This window comes from Talpa occidentalis, unplaced genomic scaffold (genome assembly GCF_014898055.3).
Source record: "Talpa occidentalis isolate TD23 unplaced genomic scaffold, MPIMG_talOcc4v2.1 talOcc4.17, whole genome shotgun sequence".
Lineage (NCBI taxonomy): Eukaryota > Metazoa > Chordata > Mammalia > Eulipotyphla > Talpidae > Talpa > Talpa occidentalis.
This window is the reverse complement of record NW_023601754.1, coordinates 43765320-43791118: the sequence shown is the minus strand read 5'-3', so window position 1 is coordinate 43791118 and position 25799 is coordinate 43765320. Positions and strand designations below refer to the sequence as shown.

Genomic DNA, 25799 nt, shown 5'->3' with positions numbered 1-25799 from the left:
TCCAGCCCCGTGTCCTGAGCTGCCCTTGCAGGCGGGGCTCTGGGGGTGAGATGAGAGAGGGCAGTGAGAGGTATGGGTGACCTGGTACCTTCTGCTCCCCCCACCCTATCTGCAAACTCACCTTACCCTCACCTGGCCCAGCCCCTCCCCTGAGCCCTGGGGCCTGGTCCAGTGTCATGCAGGATGCCTTCCCCAGATGTCCCTGGCACCTCACTCACCTCGTCCCCAGGTGACCTCGGCATCTTCCCTCAGACCTGCTCTCCCACCCCTTTCTTTTATCAGAGTGGCGCCACCGTCCACCTGTCATTAGGACAGAGACGCGGCCTTGTCCCCGAGGCCTCCCCTCTCTTCCCAGCACACCGTGTCCTCTGGTGCCTGTCTCTTAAAAACTCTTCCTTGGGCACCCTTCTCTCCCTCCCCACAGCCCCTGCCCTGGTCCAGGTGCCCTCCCGCACCTTGTCTAGCTTCCCTTACCCAACTCCTTCCTGGTCTCTGGCCCTGGTCTTGCCCCCTCCCATGAGGCTCACAACCTGCCATGACTCCTGAGTGCCCTCAGGAGAAAGCTCAGCTCCTGGCCATGCTCCTGTGTGTTGGTCTTACGTCACAGAACACCCTTCCTTCTGCAAACTCTGCTCCCATCATTCTGTATCATTTGCCCTCCCTCCACTCAGCATATGCTGCCTTCTACTCTCTTTCATCATGTACTCAACAATTCCTCCTCCTCCTCCAGGAAGCCCTCCTGGACTCTCAGTCTGGGTTAGGTTCTCCCTGGGTCCTCGCTGTCAGAGGGTGACCCTGTCTTCCCAACTGGACCATGAGTTCTGGGAGGGCAGGGCCGGGGCTGCTGCAGTCACCTCTGTGTCCCAGCACTGCCCATCACAGAGCAGGGGCTCAGGGGTGTTTGTGGAACCAGATACCCGGTGTGGATGACACACAGAGAGAGACAGAGAGAAAAGAGCCTCTAGGGAGGTATGGGTTTCTGGTGATTTGCTGTCTGACTGAGGAACGTGACCAGGCTGTGGTTCCCAGGGGCTCAGGGACAGACTCCTGCTTTTGTCCAGACCCTGCCAGGCTCCTGCCACCCACAGCCTCTCACCCCCTCACGCCCTCTTCTGCTGTCCTGGCCTTTCCGGCCCCACCCCCTACTTCCATGGCCTCTGCTTGGGTGCCCCTGGATGTGAGCCGGATTCCTCGGTCCCATCAAGAACTGCAGTTTCTTGAGCACCTACTGTGCGTGAGCTCCAGGCCTGGGTAGTAAGCAGACCAGGTGATCTCTGTGAAGTAGGTGATGGGTGATCATGATATTCATCTCCATGGGACTCCTCTGAGCGCGAAGAGAGCAGGCACATGGAGAGCTCAGTACCCCGCAGTGTGCACCAGGCATGTGGGGCCACGGCTCCTTCATGCCACAAGCATTTACTGAGCACGTATTATGTGCAGGGCATTGAGCAGGGCTCTGGGGTACAGCCCTGAATAGGATGGGAAAAAATCCTGCCCCACAGAACTGACCTGTCATCAGGGGAGACACAAACAGATAATGTTCTGTCTGTTAGATTTCTATCTGCTGTGGAGAAAAAGAGCTGGGCGAGGGGCTCGCACAGGTTTATGGAGGGCAAAGGTGGCTTTGGGGCAGACACTGAACACCTTAATTGAGAGGGTGTTGGGAGCCATGCTGACTCTGGGGGAGGAGCCGCCTGTGCAAAGCTGCCAGTGTGTGCTGAGGTGAGGCCAGTGTGTGCTGAGGTGAGGCCAGTGTGTGCTGAGACAGAGGGAGGCAGGCAGAGGGGGATGGGCGGAGACTGCAGGGTGGACTTTGCCTTGCCTTCTGAGATGGGTGCCCTGGGAGGAGCAGGAGCAGACTGATGTGTTAGCAGGAGCTTCTGGACGCGTGTGGGGAACAGGCTGAGGGGGGTGAGGTCGAAGCGGGGAGTTCTGGGAGGCAGGGACCATGGTAGTCTAGTCTGTTTCTAATGTGGTGGCCACGAGCATACCCTGACTGAGCAGTCTGCAAGTTAAAGATCGACACCCACTCTGGATGACTGCTGCAGACACACATATGCAAAAAAAGGGTGTAAAAGATAACATTCATGCATCTTACACCTATTCCACGCTGAAATGATAGCACTGGGGGGCCTCCGCAGGGGCTAAAGTCTCAGCACTATCAAGCTATCACCAGCCACTGCAGCATGAGTTTGATCCTTGGCCAGGGAGCTACCCACTTGGAGCAGCAGACCTCTCCTGTCTCGCCCGCTGCTCCCTTCAGTAGTGTATTTCAGTAGATCTGCCTGTTCCCACTCTGTCTCTGGGGAAGCCTCTCACCCTCCCGCACCTCTGGCCTGTACCCCAGTAAATGTATGCATAAATAGATAAAATAAATCTTTAAAAAAAGAGAAATGGGGCCTCGCTGGTGGTGCAAGGGGTTAAGCACCGCACTAAGAAGCAATCCACAGCCTCTGCAACGCAAGTTCGATCCCCGGATCCCCAGTCGGCCAGGGAGCAATCCACATGGCGTAGCAGACCTCTCCTGACTCGCCCGCTGCTCTTGCCAGCAGTGTACTTCAGTCAATCTGCCTGTTCTGTTCCCCACTCTGTCTATGGTGAATCCTCTCACCCCCCACACCTCTGGTCTGTACCCCAGTTCTTGTGTGCATAAATAAATAAATTAAAAAAAAAAAAAAAAGAGAAATGATGGCATTTGGCACCTGCTAAAGAACACGTTCTCTTCTACCTTCCTGTGCATGACGCTGGAACACCTGTAGTTGTGGACGTGGCTCGTGTGAGATTGTGAGATCACAGATCTGTTTTACCAACGATTCTGTTATTCACTAGACAGGGCTGGCTTGACAGGTTGCTACATTCAGCATGCTCCTCCTCTCAGAGAACCCACTCTGCAGACAAGGAAACAGAGGCCTCAGGAGCGAGGAGGGAAGTCTGTGTCCCAACTGTCCGCTGGGGCCCAGGTTCTCCACCCTTGTCAGCTCTCCTCCCAGCCCAGTTGCTTATCTCACCAGCTAAGTCATTATCTCCCTAAGGTGCCAGAGGACCTGGGGCCTTCTCATTCACTAAGACTTGCCCACTGCAGACTTAATATTTGCCACAGGGCAACAGTGGCCTGTAGCAACAGTGTGTACTGTGGGTTGGCTGAGGGTGCTGGGGCTGAGTGATGCCCCTTATCTCCCCAGGGTGAGGCCCATTGTGCAGCTCTATTGACTGGCTCCTGGATCTGACCTCGGGTGTGGCTTCCAGGGCCATCTGTCAAGGTCTGGGGATGGGCCTAGGGAGACTATTCTTGGGGAACAAGCACCCCTGGGTCTCCTTAATTCCCCCTAGAACAGGTAGCCTGGGCAGGGGACTGTGCCAGTGAGGACCGGGGTGGTGGAGGACGGGACGAGCAAATCTCAGACCTTAGCACAAACTGTTCCCTTCACCCAGATACCCATCCTTTACCCCCCTTCCCTCCTCTCCTTCCTTCTCGTCCCTCCTCCCCCCTCACCTGTTCACCTGGGTTTTTCCAAGTTGTTCAGTCATTGAACAAACACTTATTGAGCCCTGATTATATGGCCCTCCGGGGACACAGGTAACATACTGGCGGGAGATGGGCACTAATCAAAACATTGATATAGCATATCAAGTCGGGTGGAAACAAGTGCTATAAAAAAATAAAATGTAGGGTGAGAGGACAGGGAGAAGCAGGGGGGGTAGGGAGGGCCTTTCTTGAATGGAGATGAGGAAGTTAGCGAACATCTGTGGGATGTGCAAAGGCCCTGAGGCAGAAAGGTCTTTGATGAGTGCAGGGATGCAAGGAGGCTGGTGGGAGGAGGAACAGGGGGAGGAGGTGGTCAAAGGGGGAGCAGGGGACCCAGAGAAAGTGAGTTTGGATGCAAGATGGCCGGTGATAGCCAAGTGGGATGGGTGATGGTTAAAGTCCAGTTTAGGAGAGTCAGTGAGGGGGCAAAGGGAAGGCTGTAGTTGTGGGGTGAGGGGTGGCAGGAGGTAGGGTCAATTAAGTGTGAGGGGCTGGGCCTCCCTGGTGGTGCAAGGGGTTAAGTCTCAGCACTATGAAGCAATTCGAAGCCACTGCAGCACAAGTTCAATCCCCGGCCAGGGAGCTGACCCACATGGCGCAGCAGACCTCTCCTGTCTTGCCTGCTGCTCCCCTCAGCAGTGTGTTTCAGTCAATCTGCCTGTTCTGTTCCCCACACTGTCTCTGGTGAAGCCTCTCACGCCCCCGCACCTCTGGCCTTGTACCCTAGTTCCTGTATGTATAAATAAATAAATCTTTTTTTAAAAAGAGTGTGAGGGGCTGGCAATTTTGGGAAGGTGGTCCATGGTAAGTGCTCAGGAAATATTTCCAGCTAAAGAGTGAAAATAGGGCCTCCCCTGGTGGCGCAGCGGTTGGGTGCTGGGCTGCGAAGCTGCCCACAGCCTCTGCAGCGCAGGTTCGATCCCCGGCCACCGGCGAGGGTCCCACATGGCGCGCAGACCTCTCCGGCCGCCCGCTGCTCCCCTCAGCACTGTGTTTCGTCACTTTGCCTGTTCTGTTCCCCGCTCTGGCTCTGGTGAATTCTCTCACCCTCCTGCGCTTCTGACTGTTCCCAGTGCTTGTATAAACAAACAAACAAACAAATAAATAAATAAATTTCATTTTAAAAAAAGAGTGCAAATAACAAATCTAGCAAACAACTCCTTCGTGGCTTCAAATAGTCAGTGTTCCGGTTTCTACTGGTCTCCTGAAAGGTGTGCACACTCTCTTGTCAGCTTCGTCAAGATATCATTCCCATATCCTAAAATTCCTCTTGTGCTAATCTAGCCTAGAACACTTTTTATCGCTCCAGAAAGTTTCCCCATGGCAGGATGCCAACATCCGAACATTTTGAAATGTTTGCTTCAGAGTAGGGGGTATAGTTCAGGGGTAGAGCATTTGACTGCAGAAGTGCAAAGCTCCCCTCAAACTAAATCTTCCAGGAAACCCCCAGGCATACAGCAAATACCGAGTCTAACTCCTCTCTCCCCTCTCTCCCTCACCCCCCCACCAGCACAGGAAAAAGCCTGCAGCCCCTCAGTGGCGGGGAGGGGTGTCAAGGGAGTCTGTGTGTCTGCCGCTGGCCTTCCCACACCAGTGACCCCGTGACTCGTTCAGAATGTGATGCCCTTTTGCACACAAAGGGGTTGAATTTGGGAGGAAAGGGTTTTCCCCATGAATCATATCACCCTTGCTCAGGGCCCAGCCCACTTCCTCCCCCAGGCCACTACTTCCTCATTTGTAAAACAAGGAGCCAGCACTTAGAGAATCTAGGGGTGCCCTGGACTCAGAGGAAGTGGGTGGTGGTGGTCAGCGATCCCTGGTGGGCAGAGCTTGGGTGGAGAGAGTGAAGGTACCCTGGAGGGCAGCCCTGGTTCCAGTCTCTTCCTAATTGGGCCAAATCAGCACCTCGACACCCATCCCCCCCCCACCTGCCCCCCACCCCCCCACCCCTCCCACCTCCGCCTTCCGCCCCCAACAACCATACCTGATGGATTAAGCATTGGCCACTTCTTCGTGTCCTCTTACAGAAAGCAGACCCTGCTGCTTGGACATACAGACCCCAACATTTAATGGGTGTGGATTACATCTTGGGTCTTCTTTCTGTAGGACCTGAGGGAGCAGAGGATAAAGCTTGGGTGTTAGAAAACTTGGGTTCCAGTCCTAGGCTGTCCTTTACTTCCCCTGTGAACTCAACTTTCTTTTTTTTTTTTAAAATTTATTTATTTATACAAGAGCTGGGGTACAGGCCAGAGGTGCGGGAGGGCGAGAGGATTCACCAGAGACAGAGTGGGAGCAGAACAGGCAGACGGACCGAAAGCACTGCTGAGGGGAGCAGCGGGCGAGACAAGAGATGTGACCTCACCTTTCTTAGCCTCATCTGTAAAACACGATAATCAAAGCGTTTTTCTCCTGCAAAGCTGTTGCAAAGCTGACATAAGCTAACAGATGTAAAGCATTTAGCACAGTGCCTGGCCTGTAGTAAGTGCTCAGCAAATGCTTATTATTAATTGTTATTACATGGCTTCCTGATCGCCACCCCCTCTGACTCAAGCACTCTGAGAGTGGGGGCTGGCCTGTCTTATTTTCAGGTCTCTAGGGCCCAGGCAGATTCACTCAACTGTTTGTTATGAGTGAATGGTGTCTGTTAGGGACAGGAAAGGAAGGATAAGATACAGTGAGAATCCACCCACATTCACTTATTCTACATACTTTCTTTGAACCCCTGCCCTATGCTGGTCCCATGTGGGGTGGTGCTGGGACCCATGGGTGACCGAGGCAGCCACAATCCTGCCCTCTCTGGGTTCACAGTCTGGCAGTGATGACACAGAATGGATGGGAACTCATGGCGGGGGGGGGGGTACCTGATACACTTTGGGAGTCAGGGAGGGCTTCCTGGAGGAAGAGGCACCTGCAAGGAGACTTGGAAGAAGATGAATAGGGCAGGTGGGGAAGACTTTGCAGGTAGAGTCAAGTCGTTTCCCTGTGGACATACTCTAGGAAGAGGGAACAGAATATACAAAGGTCTGGAAGTTCAATCTGATGAACATAGACCACAGGATGGGCGTGAGGGGCAGGAAGTGCTGAGCCAGACTTGCAGAGAGTAGAGGAAGACTGGTGGTGAAAAACCTAGACTTTAAGGACACTGAGTAGCTATGAATAATTCTTGATAAGGAGGGGTGACACTGAATTTGGGCTTTAGAGCTATCTCTGTGGTTTTCCAGTGGTGGGGAGGTGGGAGGGGGTGGGAGACCAGGTAGGAGGCTGGTGGAAGAGGGAGGAAGCCACCTGGCCCAGGGCTGGATTGTAGAGAAGGAAAGTGAGCTCAGGAGATCTAGGGGGCAGGCTCTGGTGCCTCCCCGGCGGAACTGAGAGTCACTGGCCGGCATGGGTGCCCAATGCAGCGGGCGCCTGTCCTTCATCTACGCGGTCCTCTGCTGCCCTCAGCTGGCAAGTCCGGAAAAAATACGGCCCCAAGAAACCCAAACCCTAACCTTTGATAGAAGATGACATTTCATGACGACTCCGTGGTGCGGTCCACTCACGTTCCTGTATCCAACTACACATCCCCCCATCGGGCCTCTGAACTCATGACTTCTTTCTCTCTTTATCTGTCTCTATGGACTCGCCTATTCTGAGCATTTCATCTTAAGGAATCCTGCACTAGGTGGTCTCCTGTGTCTGGCATCTTTCACTTCGTAAACGTCTGAATCCATCCATGATGTAACTTGGATGCGGTGTGAAAATGCTAACACTGCATCACTTACATTCCTTTCAATGGCTGAATAATATGCAGTGTGGATACACCCTACTTGGTTTATCCATTCGCACACTCAGGGACACTCGGGTAGTTTCCATGTTTGGCTGTGATGAATAAAGCTGCTGTGAACATTTGTGTACAAGTTTTTTTTGTTTTTTGGCTATGACTTCATTTCTTGAAAACCCAGCCCTCTTGCCGTATGAATGCCCCCCCTCCACTCCAGCACCCCGACTTTCTCAGCACTTGCTTTATTCTTCGTAGCATCATGACCCTCACACATTCCTTCTGAGTTTGTCAGCTCTCCAAAGGCGGGGATCTGTATGTCTTGCTCACAAATGTCCCCTCAGAGCCCAGAACAATGGCACACAGCCCGTGATGGGGAAATGTTGAATTGATTCATGACCAGATTATTGACACACCCTTCTCCGCCAACCCTCAGATCTCATCCAGGACCAAATTCTATCAATGCTTCATGCTCAGTGTCTTTCAGCACGGTGAACTTCTTCCCCTGGTCACCCCACAGCCTAATCTAGCACCTGCTGGATGACTGGATGAGGCATTGAATGAACAAATGGAGGCGGACATGCCTGGCTGGACAGTTCTCTCAGGAGAGTAGACTCTGGTTTGAATCTGAAGTTGTGTTGGTTGGGCTGTTCACACATTTTTCGGTTCTCTCTGTTCTGGGAACAAAGTAGGCACGCTCTTGCCCCGCCCACTTGAGAGTAGCTTGTACCACGTGACTTGTTTTGGCCAATGAAGTGCTGGTGGGCGTGTCATCCCCCAGTGGTAGCCTTTAAAAGTCCGTGTCTCTGTCAGCCTGGCTCAGAAATGAGCCTTGAGGCAGAGCTCCCCCACCCTTCTCACACCTGCCTCCCTGACACGGACAGGTGGTATAAACAAGAAATAAACCTCTGGTACTTTGAACCACGGAGATGGTGGGTTGTTATTCCGGCATAACCCAGTTTATCCTCTCCTTACAGGTGATGTGTGACTTTCGGACAATTGCTTGATGTCTCCGAGGCTCAATTTTTCCATCTGCAAAATGGGAATATTGTGGTCCCAGCCTCCTCCTAAGATTATTTGGAGAGTTCAAGAAGTGCAGACGTGTAAAACACAAAGGTCAGGCTCGATTCACTAGAGATATTGCTGTTGTTGTTATTATTACTATGTTTAATTCTGGGTTTGGAGAGGTGAAGGAAGAAGGTCCCTTCGGTACTCCCAATTTCCAGGGCTAGGTTAGGACAAGCTCATATTAGTCAGGTAGAGCTCCCATAACAAATAATATAGAGTTGGTGGCTCAAACAACAGACATCTATTTTCTCCTGGTTTTGGAGGCTGGAAGCTCAAGATCAAGATATTATCAGAGCTGGTTTCTCCTCAGTCTCTCTCCTTACCTTGTAGAAGCTGCCTCTTCCTAGTATCCTCCCGAGACCTTCTGTCTTTGTGCCCACATCCTCTGGTTTCTCTTCCTCCTCTTATAAGGACACTGATCCTATTGGATTACGCCCCCACCCCATGACTTCATTTAACCTTAATTACCTCTTCAAAGGCCCTATCTCCAAAATAGTCATGTTGGGGAGTTAGGATTTCAACATTCAAAGATGAGGGGCAGAATTCAGCCTACCACAGAGTTGGGGCCATTTAAGATAGCAGGTGGTCAGGCTCACAGAGCTTCCTCTTGAAAATACTGCCATCTTGAAGGTGGGGTTGCATTAATTAGGATTTAGGAGGAGCTGGGTGTAACAGAAGCCCAAAGCAATGGTCGCTTAAACAAGAAAGCAGTCTTTCTCTCCCAGGAAGCAATCTAACCTGTCATGGCGGCTCTATCTATATCATTGTCTCTGCCCAAGCTCTAACTTGGCTCTGGGCTGTCCTCATCCACATAATCCCACCTGACTGCCACTACCAATCTTTCCTCCAGCCTAAGGGAAGACTGAATGGAGGAGGAATCCTCTTCCTTTAAGGGTATGACCTGAGAACTGTATTTATCACTTCTGCTCACATTCCATTGGCTGGGAATTAGTTGCATCGCCATATCTAGCTGCAAGGGAAGCTGGGAAAAGCAGTTTTTATGCTTGGCAGCCATGAACTTGGTTGAAAACCCTACTACTGAGGAAAGGGAGAGAAAAGATATCAGGGCTTGGCAAGCAGTTGTCGGTACACAGAGATGGAAGACAGGCATATGGGTTCTCCCTGTCTAGACTCCAGGATGTACAGCGTCTCCCCACACCCCAGACCCCAGCGGCCATTGACTAGGCTGCGATCTGCCCTTGTGACCTGGTTGATCTTGGCAAGCAGGTCAGAGATCCAGACCCTGGCTGTCCTGGCAGGTTTGGGGATAGGGAAATCCCTCCTGGGGAATATTTTCACAGTGAGCCAGTGGGAGGAACTTCCCTTCTGTGAATTCTTTCTCATCCCTGCCATTAAATTCCTGTTGCTGCTATATCAAATTGCCACAAAAGCAGTGTCTTAAAACAGCAGAAATCCATTATCTTAAAGCTTTGGAGGTCAGAAGTCTAAAATAGGTCTTGCTGGACCCAAATTGAGATTTCAACAGGGTTGTATTGATTTCTGGGGGAGAATATGTTTTCTTGCTTTTTCCAACTTCTAGATGCTTCTGCTCATGCCCCCCTTACATTTCCAGGTCAGTCAGGGCCAGTGGAATCTCTCACAGATGACTCCAACTCAGTGCTGCCTTGGCTTTTGGCCCCTTCCATCTTCAACCTCTGCTTCCTTCATTGTCCCATCTCTAGACACTTCTTCCTAGTCCCTCTTAGAAGACTCTGGGTAGTCTTCATTCACATAACCCCACACAACTATTATCCACTTACAAGGACTCCTGTGATTATATTCAGGGTCCACCAGGGTAATCCAGAATCGTCTCTCTATCTCAGGATCCTTTATCACACCTGCAAAGTCCCTTGGACAGCTAGAGGAGCATTCCCACAGGATTAGGATATAGACGACTTTGTGGGGCCATCATTCAGCCTACCACCAGCTCTTGTTTTTCAGCTTCCAGAGCAAAAATCAGTCTTCACGGTGTCTTTCATGGCCTTGCATGATCCATTGCTCCCCATCTTCCAGACTTGACCACCTATCATTTCACCTTTCATTTCTCTGCCCTTCCCACATTGGTCTTGCTGTTCCTTAGTCACGGGGGACATGCTCCTACCTCAGGACATTTGCACCTACCATTCCTTCCGCTCAGGAATGCTCTTCCTCCAGATCTCCACTGTGACTCCCACTCTCCTCCTTTAGGCCTTTGCTCATTTCCACCTTCTCAATGAGGCCTTCTCTATCCTCTCTGTTTAAAACCTCAATCCCTCTCCTCTCTTTATTCCCCCCAATGTACTTATCACCTTCCAGGACACCATCTATATTAGTTATTTATTGTTTCCTGACTCTTTCCCCTGCCAGGCTGGCCCTCAAAGAGAGCAGAACAAAACAAAGGAGCTGTTTTATTCCCTGCCAAAATGGAAAATCGTGCTTATTTATTGCTGAATAAATATTTTATTTTTTTTTTATTATTATTTTTTTTAATTTTCTAGAGGCATGTCTTATTTATTTATCTATTTGTTTGTTTGTTTGGTTGTTTGGTTTATACATGCACTGGGTACAGTCAGAAGCCGGGAGGGTGAGAGAATTCACCAGAGCCAGAGCAGGGCAGGCAGAAGGACCGAAGTACACTGCTGAGGGGAGCAGCGGGCGGCAGGAGAGGTCTGCGCGCCATGTGGGACCCTCCTTCGGTGGCCGGGGAGCAGCCGGGGATCGAACCGGCACCGCAGAGGCCGCGGGCAGCTTTGCAACCCAGCGCTCAACCGCTGCGCCACCTGGGAGGCCCTATTGCTGAATAAATAAATTAAAGGGTTACAGACTGGGCCCACATTTGCAATGGGGGTGGAGAGGCCCTGGGTGAGGTTCAGGGTAGGAAGCGAGGGGTTAAGGTTGGCCACAGGTCTAAGAGCCCAACTGGGCCTGCCTAAGGGGGAAAGGGTCCTGGCAGCCATGGTTCTAGGCCAAGATGGTCATCGGGAGCCACAGGCCTGCCAGGCCAGGCCTTCCTGCCAGACCCTGTTTCCTGGGGCACATGGCATGGGGGTTGCCTGGTCCTCAGGGGAAGAAGGGGCTCTGAGGGAAACTGGCAGAGCTGGGCTGGATATTGAGAGCTACTAGTTAGGAAGCCCGCCAAGCAGACGTCTGTGAGTTTTGGTTGGAGGCAGATCCGAGACCATGCTCTCACCTCCAAATAGCCTGATGGGCCTTTAGGGTAGCAGGAGACAGTAGCCCGTAGCCCAGGTGTCTTGCTACTCAGAAGGTGAGCTGGGCCCATCACGGTCAACTGCCCTGTCCCCTGACACACACCTGCCCCCCACCCAGGCCGCACTGTCCACCAAGTCCACCTTGTCTGTCTCACAGCTCTACAGGCCCAGTCCTTCTGGGGCTCTGGTGTTGTTTCTCTGCAGGCTCGTGGTCCCCTGGGAAGTCGGAGGCTCTGGAAATCCTTCGGGGGTTGGGACCAGCTGGCAGTAAGGGGCAGGGTCAGGGTTTAGTAGGTCCTTGGAGGGGAGAAGAGAGAGAGGAATTGTCATGGGGGGTTAGAGTTGGGGGCAGAGGGTAGAGGTGTGGGGATACAGAGATGGACAGAGCAGGAGAGACAAGGAGGGAACCACACAGTGAGAGAATGGAAGGCTGAGATGGGAAGAGAGACCCAGAGACGGAAATACTGGAAGAGCCAGAAAAAAAGGTGGACACAGGGACAGACATGAAGTGCCCAGAGAGGCAGAGACACAGATGGGAAGAGAGAACGAGACAGAGAAACAAAGATATGTGACAATCTCCCTCTCACTCTCTCTCTCTCTCTCTCTCTCTCGACTCCAAGAAAGGTAGAGAGACAGGCAGAGAAATGAAGACAGAGACACAGAGACAGAGCAGGAGACAGAGATCGAGGGCCAGAGAGGGACGGAGACCCAAGCCCAGGATTGTCCTGGCTCACACAGATGCTGTGTGACTCTGGGCAAGACTCTGCCCCTCTCTGGCCTTCATTTCCTCCTGTGCAAATTCACAGCTTTGGGCCCCTTCGCAGAGGAGGAAACTGCAAGGCCGAGAGGGAAAGGACTTGCCCAGGGTCTCTCAGTGAGGCTGTAATGGGCCTCCTAGGGAGCTAGAGCCTCGAGACTCAGGGGTGGGGGGACTGGTGCGGACAGTTTCCTTCTATCAAGCTGGCCCTCATGACCCCTTCCACCCAGGCTCCTTGGGGTCCCCAGCACCCTCTCCTGCCTCCCTGCTCCGTACCTGGTAGTGCTGGTTCTGTGGCTCCAGCTGCAGGGGCAATGGCAGGGGTGGGGGCTACAAGGGGAGAACGCAGATGAGCCAGTGCCCAGCACCCTTATACCTCCAACCTTTGACCCGTGTGAGGATGGATCTAGGTTTGAGTGACCCCTTCCAGAGACAAATGCTCTCCTGTTGTGCTGTTTCCTTCCAGAGTCTTCCCCTTGTGGTTTTATAAATAGGGAACATCACAGAGAGAGTATTTCAGTTCCCAAACTGTGTGACAAGGCACCCCAGGGTACCAGAGCCAGCTTGGAGGAGAAGTACCAGCAAGGGGACAGGGATGGGAACTCACCACAGCAGTGTTCATGGCCCCCATGTCACTGAAGGGGGACACTAGGAGGACTGGAGACGGCATCACTTCATAGACAGTGTCATCATCTGAAGCAGAGGACAAAGAGAGGGAACTGGCTGACAGGTAGGTCACAGGCCTGCTCTGGCTGCTGCCTATAGTCATTCATTCAACTAACATCTGTGCAAATCCCTCTTCCTTCTTGGGTGAGAGCTATGCTGGGGACACAGTGTTGACAGGCAGCCCTGGACCTTCCCTCAAGGCTCATAGCTCAGTGGGGGAGACAGACAGGGATGACCCAGAGTGGGCAGGGCTGGAGTGGGGGAGCCCTGAGGGTTGGTGGAAGGTGGTCAGGGAGGGCTTCCTGGAGGAGGGGACACTTGAAATGGGAAAGAGAAATTAGAGCTATGCAGAGGCAGAGGAGGGTGGATATAAGGGCTGGTGGTGAGAGCCTCCCCGCCATGTGAGGAACTATATAGTATGACTGGTCTGTATGGATTTGATAACTCTCTATATGTCTATCTCTACATGTATATATTTTTTGAGTATGGGGATGTGAGAAACAAAGCCAGGAAAGACAGTGGGGAACAGTTTGTGGGGGGCCCTGAGCGTCAGGTTAATGTACCTGAATTTTGTCCCCAGGGAGGCATGGAAGGACTTTGAGCAGAGGAGAAACAGGGTCAGAGTTCTTGAAGGACCTGCCCAGAGATGAGGGTGGGGGTGAGCCTGGAGGCTGGGAGACAACAAGGAACCAGGCGTGGGAATCTGGGAGACAGACCCTGGGTGGATAATGGCCTGGAGGTGGATGGGAGGCTCAGGTGTGGGCAGGTGAATGTGTGGGGAGTGCCAGCCACCAAGAAGAAGAGGAAAAACAGGTTCGGAGTGAGAGGTGATGTGTGCAGAATCTGCAAAGCTGAGTTTAGGGAGGCCCAGAGAGATCTGGGGTGCAAGTGAGTAGGGGAGCATGTGAGGATTTTGGCTGGAGGGAGCATCGAGGAGGGTGGGGTGACAGAAGGGGTCTCTGGCTTACCGGCATTATGACTGGGGCCCAGCTCCGGTTTCGCAGCAGCCATTGTCCTGGGGACACATGGACAAACTGCCATTAGGAATGTTCACCTTCAGGTGAGTGCAGAGACCCACAGAACCTGGAAAACCCCCCAGACCCCAGAGATTGATGGTCCCCGCTTCAGAGTGAGCCAAGGGGAGACCTTTCCCTACTGCTGCTTTTGCCCTAATCTTCAGTCACACAGCCACTTTACACCAACAAACCTTTCCCTAATGACATTTACCATCTAAACGATTCTGTTCCATCTACCTGTTCCATGATTTCCTTCATGTTTTTCTTTAAATTGACTCTTTCAAACACCCTCATTTAAAAAGTTCACTTGAGGGCCTCCCTTGTGGTGCAAGGGGTTAAGCACCGCACTATGAAGCAAACTGCAGCCTCTGCAGCATGAGTTCAAATCCCGGCCAGGGAGCTACCCACATAGCATGGCAGACCTCTCCTGGCTCGCCCGCTGCTCCCCTCAGCAGTGTATTTTGGTCAGTCTGCTTGTTCTGTTTCCCACTCTGTCTCTGGTGGATCCTCTCACCCCCCGCATCTCTGGCCTGTACCCCAGCTCTTGTATGCGTAAATAAATAAATCTTAAAAAAAAAAAAAAAGTTCACTTGACACCACAATGGCACACTTGTTCATTCACTAGACAAACTGTTTCCCGAACACCGACCATGGGCTGGACACAGTTGAAGGCACGGGGGACACAGCTGGGAACAACACAGACATAGACTTCTGGCCTCCTGGAGCAGACACTCTAGAGGGGAGAGAGAGAATTGGAATAAGCCATCAACAGTAGAACGTCAGGGAGAGAAAAGTGCAATGAAAGAAACTATAGATGGAAAGGGGTAGACGATGAAAGGTGTGTGAAATTTTGAGTAGGATGGTCTGGGGAGCCTCCTTGAAATAACACTTGAAGAGAGGCCTGAAGCAGCTGAGAGGACCCATTGTGCAGAAATCCTAGGAAAAATGTTCCAAGCAGCCTGTGCAAAGGCCCTGTGGCAGGACAGGAATAATCAAGGAACAAGGTTGAGGCAGAGTTGGTGGGGCGGGTGGGAAGAGGTGAGGTCAGAGAGGTAAAGTGGGAGTGGAGATTGAGCTGGCCTTGTGTCCACAATGAGGGATGTAGCCTTGGTAACCAGAGCATTCCAGCACGTGGCCACAGAGACAGGCTTATGTGAGAATAAGCCTGTGAGAGGCAGGTCAGTGAGAGGCAGCCTTGGGGCCTTTTTTGGAACCATCAGGAACATGGTACAGTCTTCCCTCTGGGGCGGCTGAGCTGCTGGAATACAAGCCTGGTGTCATGGGGAACTATTACCCATATCACGAGGGGAAGGCGTGCCTGGGAGCAAAGCCACCACAGAAAAAAGCAGGGTTAAGAGGTGAACACAAGTGTTTCTTGACAAAATGGAACAAAGAAACTTCCTAATTGCTGGTAGGCCAGTTTAAGGGTAGGGCTTCTGTTCCTTGCAATGCAGAATTCTGTCCAACACAGGCAAGGAAGAACATTTCACCTCAGGGTTTCCAAGTCTTAATGAGACTGTGGTTTTTTTTTTTGTTTGTTTGTTTTTAAGATTTATTTATTTATTTTATACAAGAACTGGGGTACAGGCCAGATGCGTGGGATGGTGAGAGCATTCACAGAGACAGAGTGGGGAACAGAACAGGCAGACTGAAGAAATACACTGCTGAGGGGAGCAGCGGGTGAGACAGGAGAGGTCTGCTGTGCCATGTGGGACCCTCGCCGGCCGGGATCGAACCAGCGCTGCAGAGACTGCGGACAGCTTCACAGCGCTGTGCTCAACCGCCTGTGCCAACAGGGGAAGGCCCTTGATGAGACTGTTTTTGACATGAGTGATGGGAATCATGGAAGAATCAATACATGGACCTGAATGGGGGAAGAGAGACTTGGGGGTCCCCATACCTGTGATTCTGGCCCCTGCAGCCTCGTGTCACCAAGAAGTAGGCCATGCCGCCGACGAGGGACCCGGCAGCAAGCGCTCCGATGACAATGGCAGCCACGATCCCAATGTTCTCCGGCAGGCGTCCAATGGGTGACTCCTTATCCTTTACCCGGGGGTCTGAGAGACGGAGAGCAGGGACTGTGTGATGTTTCAGGCGGGTCTCTCCACCAGGGGCTAACCGTTGAACCCCAGAATGCAATTTCCTCTTCCCAGCCCGGAGAGATTCCTTCCGCTTCTCAGATCTGAGTAGCCCACCGTCAGACTCTTCTGTAACTAAAACTCAACATGTCTGGGATGGATCTCCTCGGCTCTCCCTGCTTCAAAACCCCTGCTTCCCTAGAATTTTCTGCCATTTGTAATACATCCCAAATCTACTTCCTGACACACTCCCCTCACCTGCCAGCTTGTTTTTTCTCTCCTCAGTTGATACCCCACCCTTCCAGTGAAAGAATGATGTGTTTTGTAGGGGGGCTTAGGGGCCTTAACTAACAGGATTTTCAAATTCCACATGCTAGCCCCTAGAACCTCCTGTCTTTAATCTCAAGCTGGATACCTGCTGTATCCCAGTGCTTCTAGTAGCTAAGTTTGTAGACTTGGAGGTCAGAATGCTGGGGTTCAAGCCCTGGTCCCTACAGGCTCTGTGACGTTCTCAACCTCTCTGTGTTTCGGATTTCCATTCTGTGAAATGGGGAGTAGGAAGACTGGATGAGTTTCTAGCATGGACACGGGCATGCACACACATACAATTCTCTCCATTATCCATCAAAGTGAGTTCTGTGCCATTTTCACAGATGAGGACACAGAGGCAACCAGAGGTCAATTGATCTAAGGGCTCACTGTAAGAGCAATGCTGGGGTCACATGCTGGTCACTTTAACTCCTAATGACCGCTCTGTGTGACTTCCAAGGGAGATGCCCGGGTCTGGGACCTCCGAAGGGTAGAGTAGAGACAAACTGTTATTTCCAAATGGATTGGAGGGTCACTTTGTATATATCTGTGTAATCAAATTAATAAATATTTTAGGTCGACCTTTGTCTATGCCATCCATTCCCCTAAAAGTTAGCTTGTTCAACATAACCACAAACGGGGCCTGGTGGCGCAAGGGGTTAAGTCTCAGCACAATGAAACAATCAGCAGCCACTGCAGCATGAGTTTGAATCCCAGCCAAGGAGCTGACCCACATGGCGCAGCAGACCTCTCCTGTCTCCCTGCTGCCCCCCTCAGCAGTGCATATCAGTCAACCTGCCTGTTCTGTTCCCCACTCTGTCTCTGGTGAATCCTCTCACCCCCCACACCTCTGACCTGTACCCCAGTTCTTGTATGCATAAATAAAAAAATAAAAATAAAAAACAACAACAACAACAAAAAACAGCAAAAATAACCACGATCACAGCTCTCCGGCTGGCCTGTGACCATGCAGGTGCCTCTCTTTCTCCTTTACTTAACAAACCTGTCCTTTTAAAATGTGAAAACAAAACAAACCAAACAGAATAATCATAATTCATTTAAAAATTAGCCTAATTACTGGAAGCGGGGTAGCCCCAAACCAGACCTGTCTACTATTTTGGCACATTGAGTCACTGTCTGCACAGCCCAGGGAGGTAGCTGCGTTAGACTCGCTTTGCAAGTGTGCAAACTGAGGTCCAGAGCAGGTGCATTTGGGCAGAGGTAGAAGTTTCTTTTCCTGACTGCACCAGCAACTTTCTACCTTACTGAATCCCCACAACAGCAGGGTGGAAATTCACTGGCTTCTCTGAGTGACTCAAGAGGGAGAGAAAGTTCAAGGCCATGTTGGCTGACTAGAGACCCTGTCTTGCTCACCTCCCTCCTTCTCCCCCAGTGCCTCCCCAACCTTCTAACAACATTTACAACCACTTCTCTCCAGATCTGGTCTCCGCTGCTCATTCACACACACACAAGCTCATTACCCACAAGCCCTTGCCTCACTCTCTGGGCTGTCTTGCCTTTGCCCAGACTCTTCCCTCTGTCTGGCGAATTCTTTCTCATACACAGTAATTCCTGCTCATTTCCCCATTCCTAGTTCTTTCCAAAAAGCCTTCTTTGAGAAACCAAGGCCATGGAAACTTCTGATAAATTCTTCTTTCATAGACGATTTACTTACATTATGAGCTGATTTATGTTGGTGCAGAGGACTTATGGGTACCTCTCCAGCATCTTCCAGGACTTGGCTATTGTTGGGCATCCAGGGCTTAGGGAGGGATAGATCTCACCCCCAGCTCTGGATGGGACTTTATTAGCATATTCAAACTGCATAAGCCCATCTCCTGCCATGGTGATGGGCTCAGGATGGTGACAATCCAAAAGGAAGCCAACCAGAGCTATCTTTCCTCTCATCAGTTCAAGCTGGTCCAATCAGAGTGAAGTAAAGGTCTATATTTCAGAGTTAGGGAAAAAGATCCCGTTTATTCTAGAAGCTGCACATGAGTGAGGTGTGTGGGCGCTGGGATCATCTTAGTTCCCTGTAGGCAGCAAGTGGAGAGTGAAGTCAGCCCATGGAAAAAGGGCTGCAATGAGAATCTCAGAAACAAAACCAGAGTCTGGTAGGATCTCGTAGGATCTCGTAGGATCAGTGTCTGTGTCCCACCTACTGTCAGAGCTTTTTTTTTGTTTTGTTTTTTAGTTACAGGAGTGAATCATTCATGTGTTATTTAAGTCAGTTGGAGTTGTGTTTTCTTTAACTCGCCGCCACCACTATTTCATTTTGTTGCCCTCTGCGGGCTGTGGCACACAGCCCCAGGTTTCGGGCACCGTGGCCACGCCATCAATATTGGTTCAACAAATGAGTGCATTCATTTAGTTTCATTGTTCAGAAACATTTTACAATGAAAAAAAAAAAAATGACTGCTTCCAGGAAATACCAAGTGTGAGAAGCTTGGGTGGAGTGGATGGTGACAGACTAGGCCTGGGGGGGGTGGGTGTGTGGGTGTCATTGTCCTGCTTTATGAATGAAGTCCTGAGGTTCACAGAAGTGAGGCTCACTATCTGTCAAATAGGCTGGTAACAGCTCCTTCCTCTTTGGGTCAGGGGAGGACATGAAACCCCTAACAAGTGCTCGCACACAGTAGGTGTACAATCATTTTCATTAGGTGTCACTATTACTGTGATCACAGTTATTTCATTTTGCAGATATTTTCTCCAACAGCGTCACAGTCATGCATTAACTAGCATGCAAAGCTGACAGATGAGGCTGTCTGGAAGCGTGTTTGAATCCTGATCGCCACAGGTAAACGCTGGGATTCTCTGAACGCCGTTTCCTCTTGTCAAATGAAAGAAAACAGCACCTCCTTCCAGGGTTGCTGTGTGGATTAAGTGGGTTAATTAACACAGGCAGCCAGCCTGGCGGAGAAAAGGTCACCTGGGAACTCTCCTTATGGGGAGAGGGCTGCTCCTGGGCCGGGCCCACTGCTGCCTCGTGGAAATAGCATCTGACTCTCCGTTCCTCAAGAGCATTTTGTATGAGAAATTCCCAGGGTTTCAATGTGGACATTTTCTTTAAAAAAAAAAAAAAAAAAGATTTATTCATCCATGCATACAAGAGCTGGGGCACGGGCCAGAGGTACGGGGGTTGAGAGGATCCACCAGAGACAGAGTGGGGAACAGAACAGGCAGATCTACTGAAATACACTGCCGAGGGGAGCAGCGGGCGAGTCAGGAGAGGTCTGCTGTGCCATGTGGGTAGCTCCCTGGCTGGGGATCGAACTTGTGCTGCAGAAGCTGCGGACAGCTTCATAGTGCGGTGCTTAACCCCTTGCGCCACCAAGGAGGCCCAACGTCGACATTTTCAACACAACGCTTTAAGGCACGTTTGACTAGGGCTGGGAGATGTCTCTGCTTTGGGCAGGTTTCTGCCCAGCTGAAGTTCGGGGTTCTCCTTGCAAGGAAGGGGGAGAAAGGGATGATGATGAGACTCCGATGGCCGGCCTCTGATGCTGGGCAAATGAAGTGCCTTGCGGATACGCAGTTGTAATCTCTGCAACATGTCTTCCTGGGGACGGCCGGTTCTGACGCTGTCCCCTCTGTGTTGGGGTTGCCATAACTAAGGGCCACACACGAAGTGGCTTACACAGCATAAATGAAAAGTCTCACAGTCCTGGAGGCCCCCAAGTCCAAGATCAAGGTGTGGGTAGGGTTGGAGCCTCTGAGGGTTGAGAGGGAGAATCTGTTCTGTGTCTCTCCCCTAGCTTCTGGGGCTTCGCTGCCATCTCTGGTGTTCCTTGGCTTGTAGGATCATCCCCCATCTCTGCCTTCCCCTTCACGTGGGTTTTTTTGCATATGTCTGTGTCCACATTTCCTCATTTTATAAGGACGCGAGGCATGTTAGATTAGGACTCACCCCTATGACCTCATTTTGCCTCCATTATATCTCTAAAGGCCCTATTTCCAAATAAGGTCACACTCAGAGGCCCTGAGAATTAGGACTCAACACATCTTTTTTGAGGGGGTGTGATTCAGCATACAGCGCCTCCCAAGCCAGGCTCCCAGCTGCCCTGAGGGCCTTGTGCTGCTCAGCCTCCTTTAATCAATTCCTTTTCTGCTTAAGCCAGCCGGAACAAATCAGCCAGTTTCTGTTGCTGCTGCAAGAAGACTGCTTGAATCACATGATGAAGTGTCCTTTTTTTATAACTGTTTTTTTTTTCTTGCTTAGTATTATAGACCGTGAGTTTGTAAAGAGGGAGTCTGCGACTTCTCCTGTTTTTCAAGATTTTTTGCAGTAGAAGCTCCCATCCCACATGCCCCTCCGTGATATTGTTCCAGGGTGTAATTTCCATAAAGGGGGTAAATTCCATGTTCCCTGGCCCATCTAATGAAGAGTGGAGCCAAGCAGTGAAAGGAGGACTTGGTGAAGTGGGCTTGGAGGAGAAGACCTGGAGGAGACATGTGGAGGTGACGTGAGGAAGTCACGCTTGCTTCTTGCGCCAGAGGGGGCCATGGAAGGAGACATGTGGAGACACTTGGAAGAGACGTGGGGGACAGACCCATGGGGAGGCTGACAGTGGCAGCTATTACCTTGGTTTGTACTCTGATTTCCTTCCTTTCACCCCAATCTTGCCCACATATTGCTTTTTTCTTCCAAGATTGATTTCTTTCACTTTGGATGTTCTCATCGCGGACCTCTGTGATCATCTACTATAAAGAATCATTTAGGGGCGTCCCTGGTGGTGAAAGGGGTTAAGACGCAACCTATGAAGCTTCTGCAGCCTCTGCAGCACGAGTTCGATCCCCCTGCCAGGCCAGGGAGCTACCCACATGGCGCAGCAGACCTTTCCTGACTCGCCCACTGCTCCCCTCAGCAGCGTACTTCGGTCAATCTGCCTGTTCTGTTCCCCGCTCTGTCTCTGGTGAATCCTCTCACCCCCCACACCTCTGGCCTGTACCCCAGCTCTTGTATGCATAAATAAACAAATCTTTAAAAAAAAATAAGAATCATTTGGGTTGTCATCCGAGGACCAGGTTTATCCACACCAATCTTTGATTAGATTCAAGCACATCTGCAAAGCACTTTGAGGGACCATTACACAAATGGACAGTGACCAGAACCGTGTATAAAAATAGAACGCTGACACACAACTTGCAGCCAACTGCCGAGGCAACCAACCTCTTAAAAACATTCCAGGAAGCCAGGCTGCTTTAGAGCAGCTGCTAACTCTATGGTGACAAGCCAGGAAGCAAAACAATGACTTCTGTAACAATCGGCCTCAAATGGCCAGGGCTTGCTTAATAACTGACAACTTTCCTAATATTTGTCCCTACTTCTAACTTAGGGCCAATCAAATGAAAACAACTATGCACCCCAATCAATCACATAGGATGGCCCATTTCTAGAAGCTTCTGCAGCGCCCGCAAGTCCACAGCATCAATCAGGCACACCCAAAGCCTTCCCTTTCTTCACTGTGATGATTCCGTGCTCTTTTGCCCCTGTGCTCTCGATTCTCTGGCAAAACACAAGTGGTGGTGGCCAACCCCCTTGTTATGGCCAGCTCTGAATAAACCATTTTACTTTTCTCATTTGGTTGGTCTTTGGTGATGTTCATGGTTTCATAAGCCACACTCTCAGGGGTTTGCCAAGTCAGTCCTCACAGCCATCCTGAGGTGGGGGTGCTGCTGTCCCCCCATTTCACAGTCATGGATGCAGGCTCACCAGCACTAAACCCATGACATCATTCAGTTGTCCTCAATGATGGCTGTTAATGATGATGTGCAAGAAAGTCACTGTTAAGAGTGTGGGTCCAAGAGCCGAGCAGCCTGAGTTCAAGTCTCGCATCTGCTGCTCCTGAGCTAGGAGACTGGGACAAGTTACCTAAACTGTGCCTCAGTTTCTCTACCTGTCAGATGGGCATCATCATGCCATGACTGGGAGGATGCAGAGGATAAACATGTGTGAATTGTTCTGACCATGAGGAGTTGGGCTCCCTGGGTAACTACGTTGGGTGTCAGAGGTCTCAGAAGGCTTTGAGGAACCCAAGCAGGGCTGCTTGGGGGTCCCAAATCCCCATGCCTAGAGTAATGGGACGAGAGACTTCAGCTGTAAACGACCACGACTTTTTGGGTCTTGATCCCCAGGCTCCTAGCTCACCATCTTGTTCTACTTGATCCCATGTCCTTGGCCACAGGGTGGACACTTGTCACAAGGGAAAGCAAACCACAGGCCAGGCAGGGCTATACAGATTCTCTCTTGGTCCCTGTCTGTCTCTCTCCAGCTCCCTTTCTTCTTATTGCTGCATTTGGGGAGAGGAAACTCAGAATATGCAAAGAAGCCCGGGCTGATACCCTGGTTATGTGGTGGTGGGACTCCCTTCCCATGGAGAGAGGGTGCTCAGGAGCCAAGAGGAGCGCAGAGATGGCTCCCCCTGGAGGAGGAGACAGCACATGGCCTTCTAGACAACCCTTCCTTTTCCCACCTTCTCTGCTGGGATCCCCACCCACACATTTGTGCATGCGTGCACCCTTCACTCATGCATTCATTCAACAGTTCTATACTCTGAGGACACAGTTGTGATCCCAGATTTCTGGGAGCTGACATCCAGGGGCACACCCTGGAGTTCCACAAGATGCTCTCCCCCCACCTTCCTCTGTTGAATAATTGGAGAGATGAGCCTTGACTTAAAAGGATCCTGAGGTGCTGGCCGCCTAGGGTGCCCTCCTTGCTCCCCTGTCTCAGTCATGTTGACCTCCTGCCAGCTCAACTCATAAGCCCTACAGCTTCCTGCCATAGATGAGCCCTCCACCTGAACAGCTCCCAAAACTCTTCTCCCCTCTACTCACTGCTCCTGCCGGGAACTCTGTCATCTAGAAATCCACAGAGCTCTCTGCATCCCTGCCCTGCTCACATGTTGTTTCTCCAGGGAGGCCTCCCTGATGATCTCCTATCCCAGATACATCATGCTGATTATTTTTTTTTTCATTAGGCAAGTCATAATCTCTCTTTGCCTCAGTTTCCTCATCTATAAAATGTCTAATAGTGTTAACCACCTCGTAGAGCTGCTGTGAGGATGGAATGAGCTACTGGCATGTAATAAGCTCTAAATAACGTTAATGATCACTGTTGTTAATGTCAACATCTCACAGGGCATCTTAATTTACTATTTACATGGTCACTGTCAACACCCAACACTCTGCTTTCACTTTTACTTCTCTGCTGAAGCAGTTAAGCTCCCAGACACTGGCCTTGTGACTTCATGGGATCAAATCCCAGTTCTACCACTTTCTGTGCCTCAGTTTCCCCACCTGTAAAATGGCGCCAACAATGGTGCCTGTTTCATGGGACTTTTGTTTAAATTTCCATTTATTTGTTTATTTATTCAACAAACACTAACTGAGAACTTGTTTTATCTCACACTCTGTGGTAAATGTTGGTTCATAAGATGGGTGCTCTGGCTGTCTCATTTTGAAGAATTACTATTCCAGTGAGATAAGTATGGAAACTGATGGATTAAAACACAGGATGGAAATCACAAAGGTAAGGAGGGTGAGCAGAGTCCTTGGGGGACATAGATGATGGATGACCAAGTCTGGGTGAGAGGGTGGAGAAGTTATCCCTTCCCCCAACAATTCCCACCCAGCTCTGCTGAGTTATACTTGGCTTACAGCCAAGTGGAATTGTTTTGCTTTGTTTTTTTTTAAGCTACAAATGAGTAAGTAGAGGGCAGTGGTCCTCAACCAGGGTAACTTTGCCCCCCGGGGACATTTGGCAATATCTGGAGTCATTTTGGGAGACTCATTTCTCAGCACATATGCCTGTTGTGAAGCAGCACGTGACAGTGGCAGGCATATAGTAGGTGCTCAATAAACATTCATTAATGAATGCAGGTGAGAGGCAAATGAAATGGCACATCTCCAGGGGCTGGCCCGGTGTGTGGCACCGGGTGGACATTTAGCAGGTATTTTATTTGCTAATGCATGTGGGGATTCAATGGTATCTCAGGGACTGATGCACAGTAGGTCCTCAACCCATATGTATTGAATGGATGAATGTGAAGAACCGATGAGGTAGTGCTGGCACGTGGCCTGCTCAGGTACAACATCAAGTCTTCCCTTTTCCCCTACTATGCCCGGCACTCACCGACCACCTGGACTAGGGTCTTGGTCCTCATGGTCCAGTCAGGATTCATGGTGACAGTGACTTGGTAGGTGCCACTGTCGTTGGGCTGAGCGTGACGCAGCAGCATAGAGCCATTGGGGAAGCCCACGATGTCACGGTGCTTCATGGCACTGCCCTCCCTCTGGGGTCGCTGCAGCTCCGGGAAGTAGGAGAACAGCATGGTGCTGCCACTGACCTCCTCCCCCAGGTACCAGTTGAAGACCTGGAAGATTTCTGGGGTGCCGTGGACAGACAGGAGAAGGTCTTGGTTCTTTTGAGGGTGCTCTGGAATCTTCTGGATGCGGAGGGCCTCCCCAGAGCCGTGGAGGATCCAGAAAGTCAGGATTGAGGCTGAGGGGAGTGACAGGAGTGGTCAGAGATGGGGGATGTTTGACAGCGACCACAGCATTCTCCTCCCCATGGGAACCTCTGGGGCAAAGACTCAGTGTTTATTGGAACCGGTGCTGGGGTCGATTCGTGGTGTCTGCCTTGGGGTCGGCAGTCACAGGTTTGCCGCTTGGCTCAGAAGTTTTTTCTGCCCTGAGATGCTGTGTGACCTGCTTCTTAGTTCTTGAACTTTCTAAATTCATTCATTCATTCATTCATTCATTCATTCATTCATTTATTCCGCTATCCATGCAACCATATAACCATTACTTCCAGGCTTACGAATTATATATATGCAATGTCTAAAATTCTAGACTTGGGGGAGACAGCAGGAATCAATACAAAGAACCTCCTGCCCTCGTGGTCCTGGCTTTCTAGGAAGGGCCATAGATAAAATCAGGATGGGCTTATAATTCTGCTGTCTTTTTTCCCAGCCCCATCTGCCCCCCCAAACCTTACTCAAATAATTTATTGTCCCTGCAAATATTTACTTTCTTCCAAGTGGGAACCTCGTTCCCCGGGCCAAGTCCCACTTCTTTTCTCAGCCCTGGGAGTCTGATTCCTTCTTACCTGAGAGCGGGAATCTCTTTAAGAGGCAGCCCTGCCCTCCCTGGGGAAGCGCCATCTTGGTATCCTGGGGAGGTGCCTAGGGGCCACCTGCCGTCCACCAAGGGGGCCAGAGGACTAGGCCTGGGCTGTTCAAAGTTGGCCAGCTCCGTGAGGATCCCAGGCCTGCCTCCCAGACATGGCTGAGGCTGCCCGGCCCCAACATCCTTTTCGCAAGCTAGGGAGGTGGCCTCTGAGTTGGACCGCAGACACTGGTTGAACCAGTTTTCCAGGGTGCCGGGGATGTTTTGGGGCTTCCCGGAACTCCTCCCCTGACCCCTTTCAG

The 25799-nt window shown here is 51.0% G+C and overlaps 1 protein-coding gene across 1 annotated transcript; it reads right to left on the bottom strand.

Annotated features, from left to right (window-relative positions):
- Positions 1-11667: 11667 nt before the first annotated feature.
- Positions 11668-25532, bottom strand: LOC119248656 (carcinoembryonic antigen-related cell adhesion molecule 19-like). The gene is made up of 8 exons (XM_037515530.1): positions 25478-25532; positions 24503-24871; positions 15882-16038; positions 14631-14714; positions 13934-13980; positions 12907-12992; positions 12576-12629; positions 11668-11839 (listed from the first exon to the last, which is right to left on the bottom strand). Exons 1-8 carry the CDS (start codon positions 25530-25532, stop codon positions 11702-11704), a joined length of 990 nt encoding a protein of 329 aa, XP_037371427.1. The 3' UTR covers positions 11668-11701.
- Between the last annotated feature and the right edge of the window lie 267 nt (positions 25533-25799).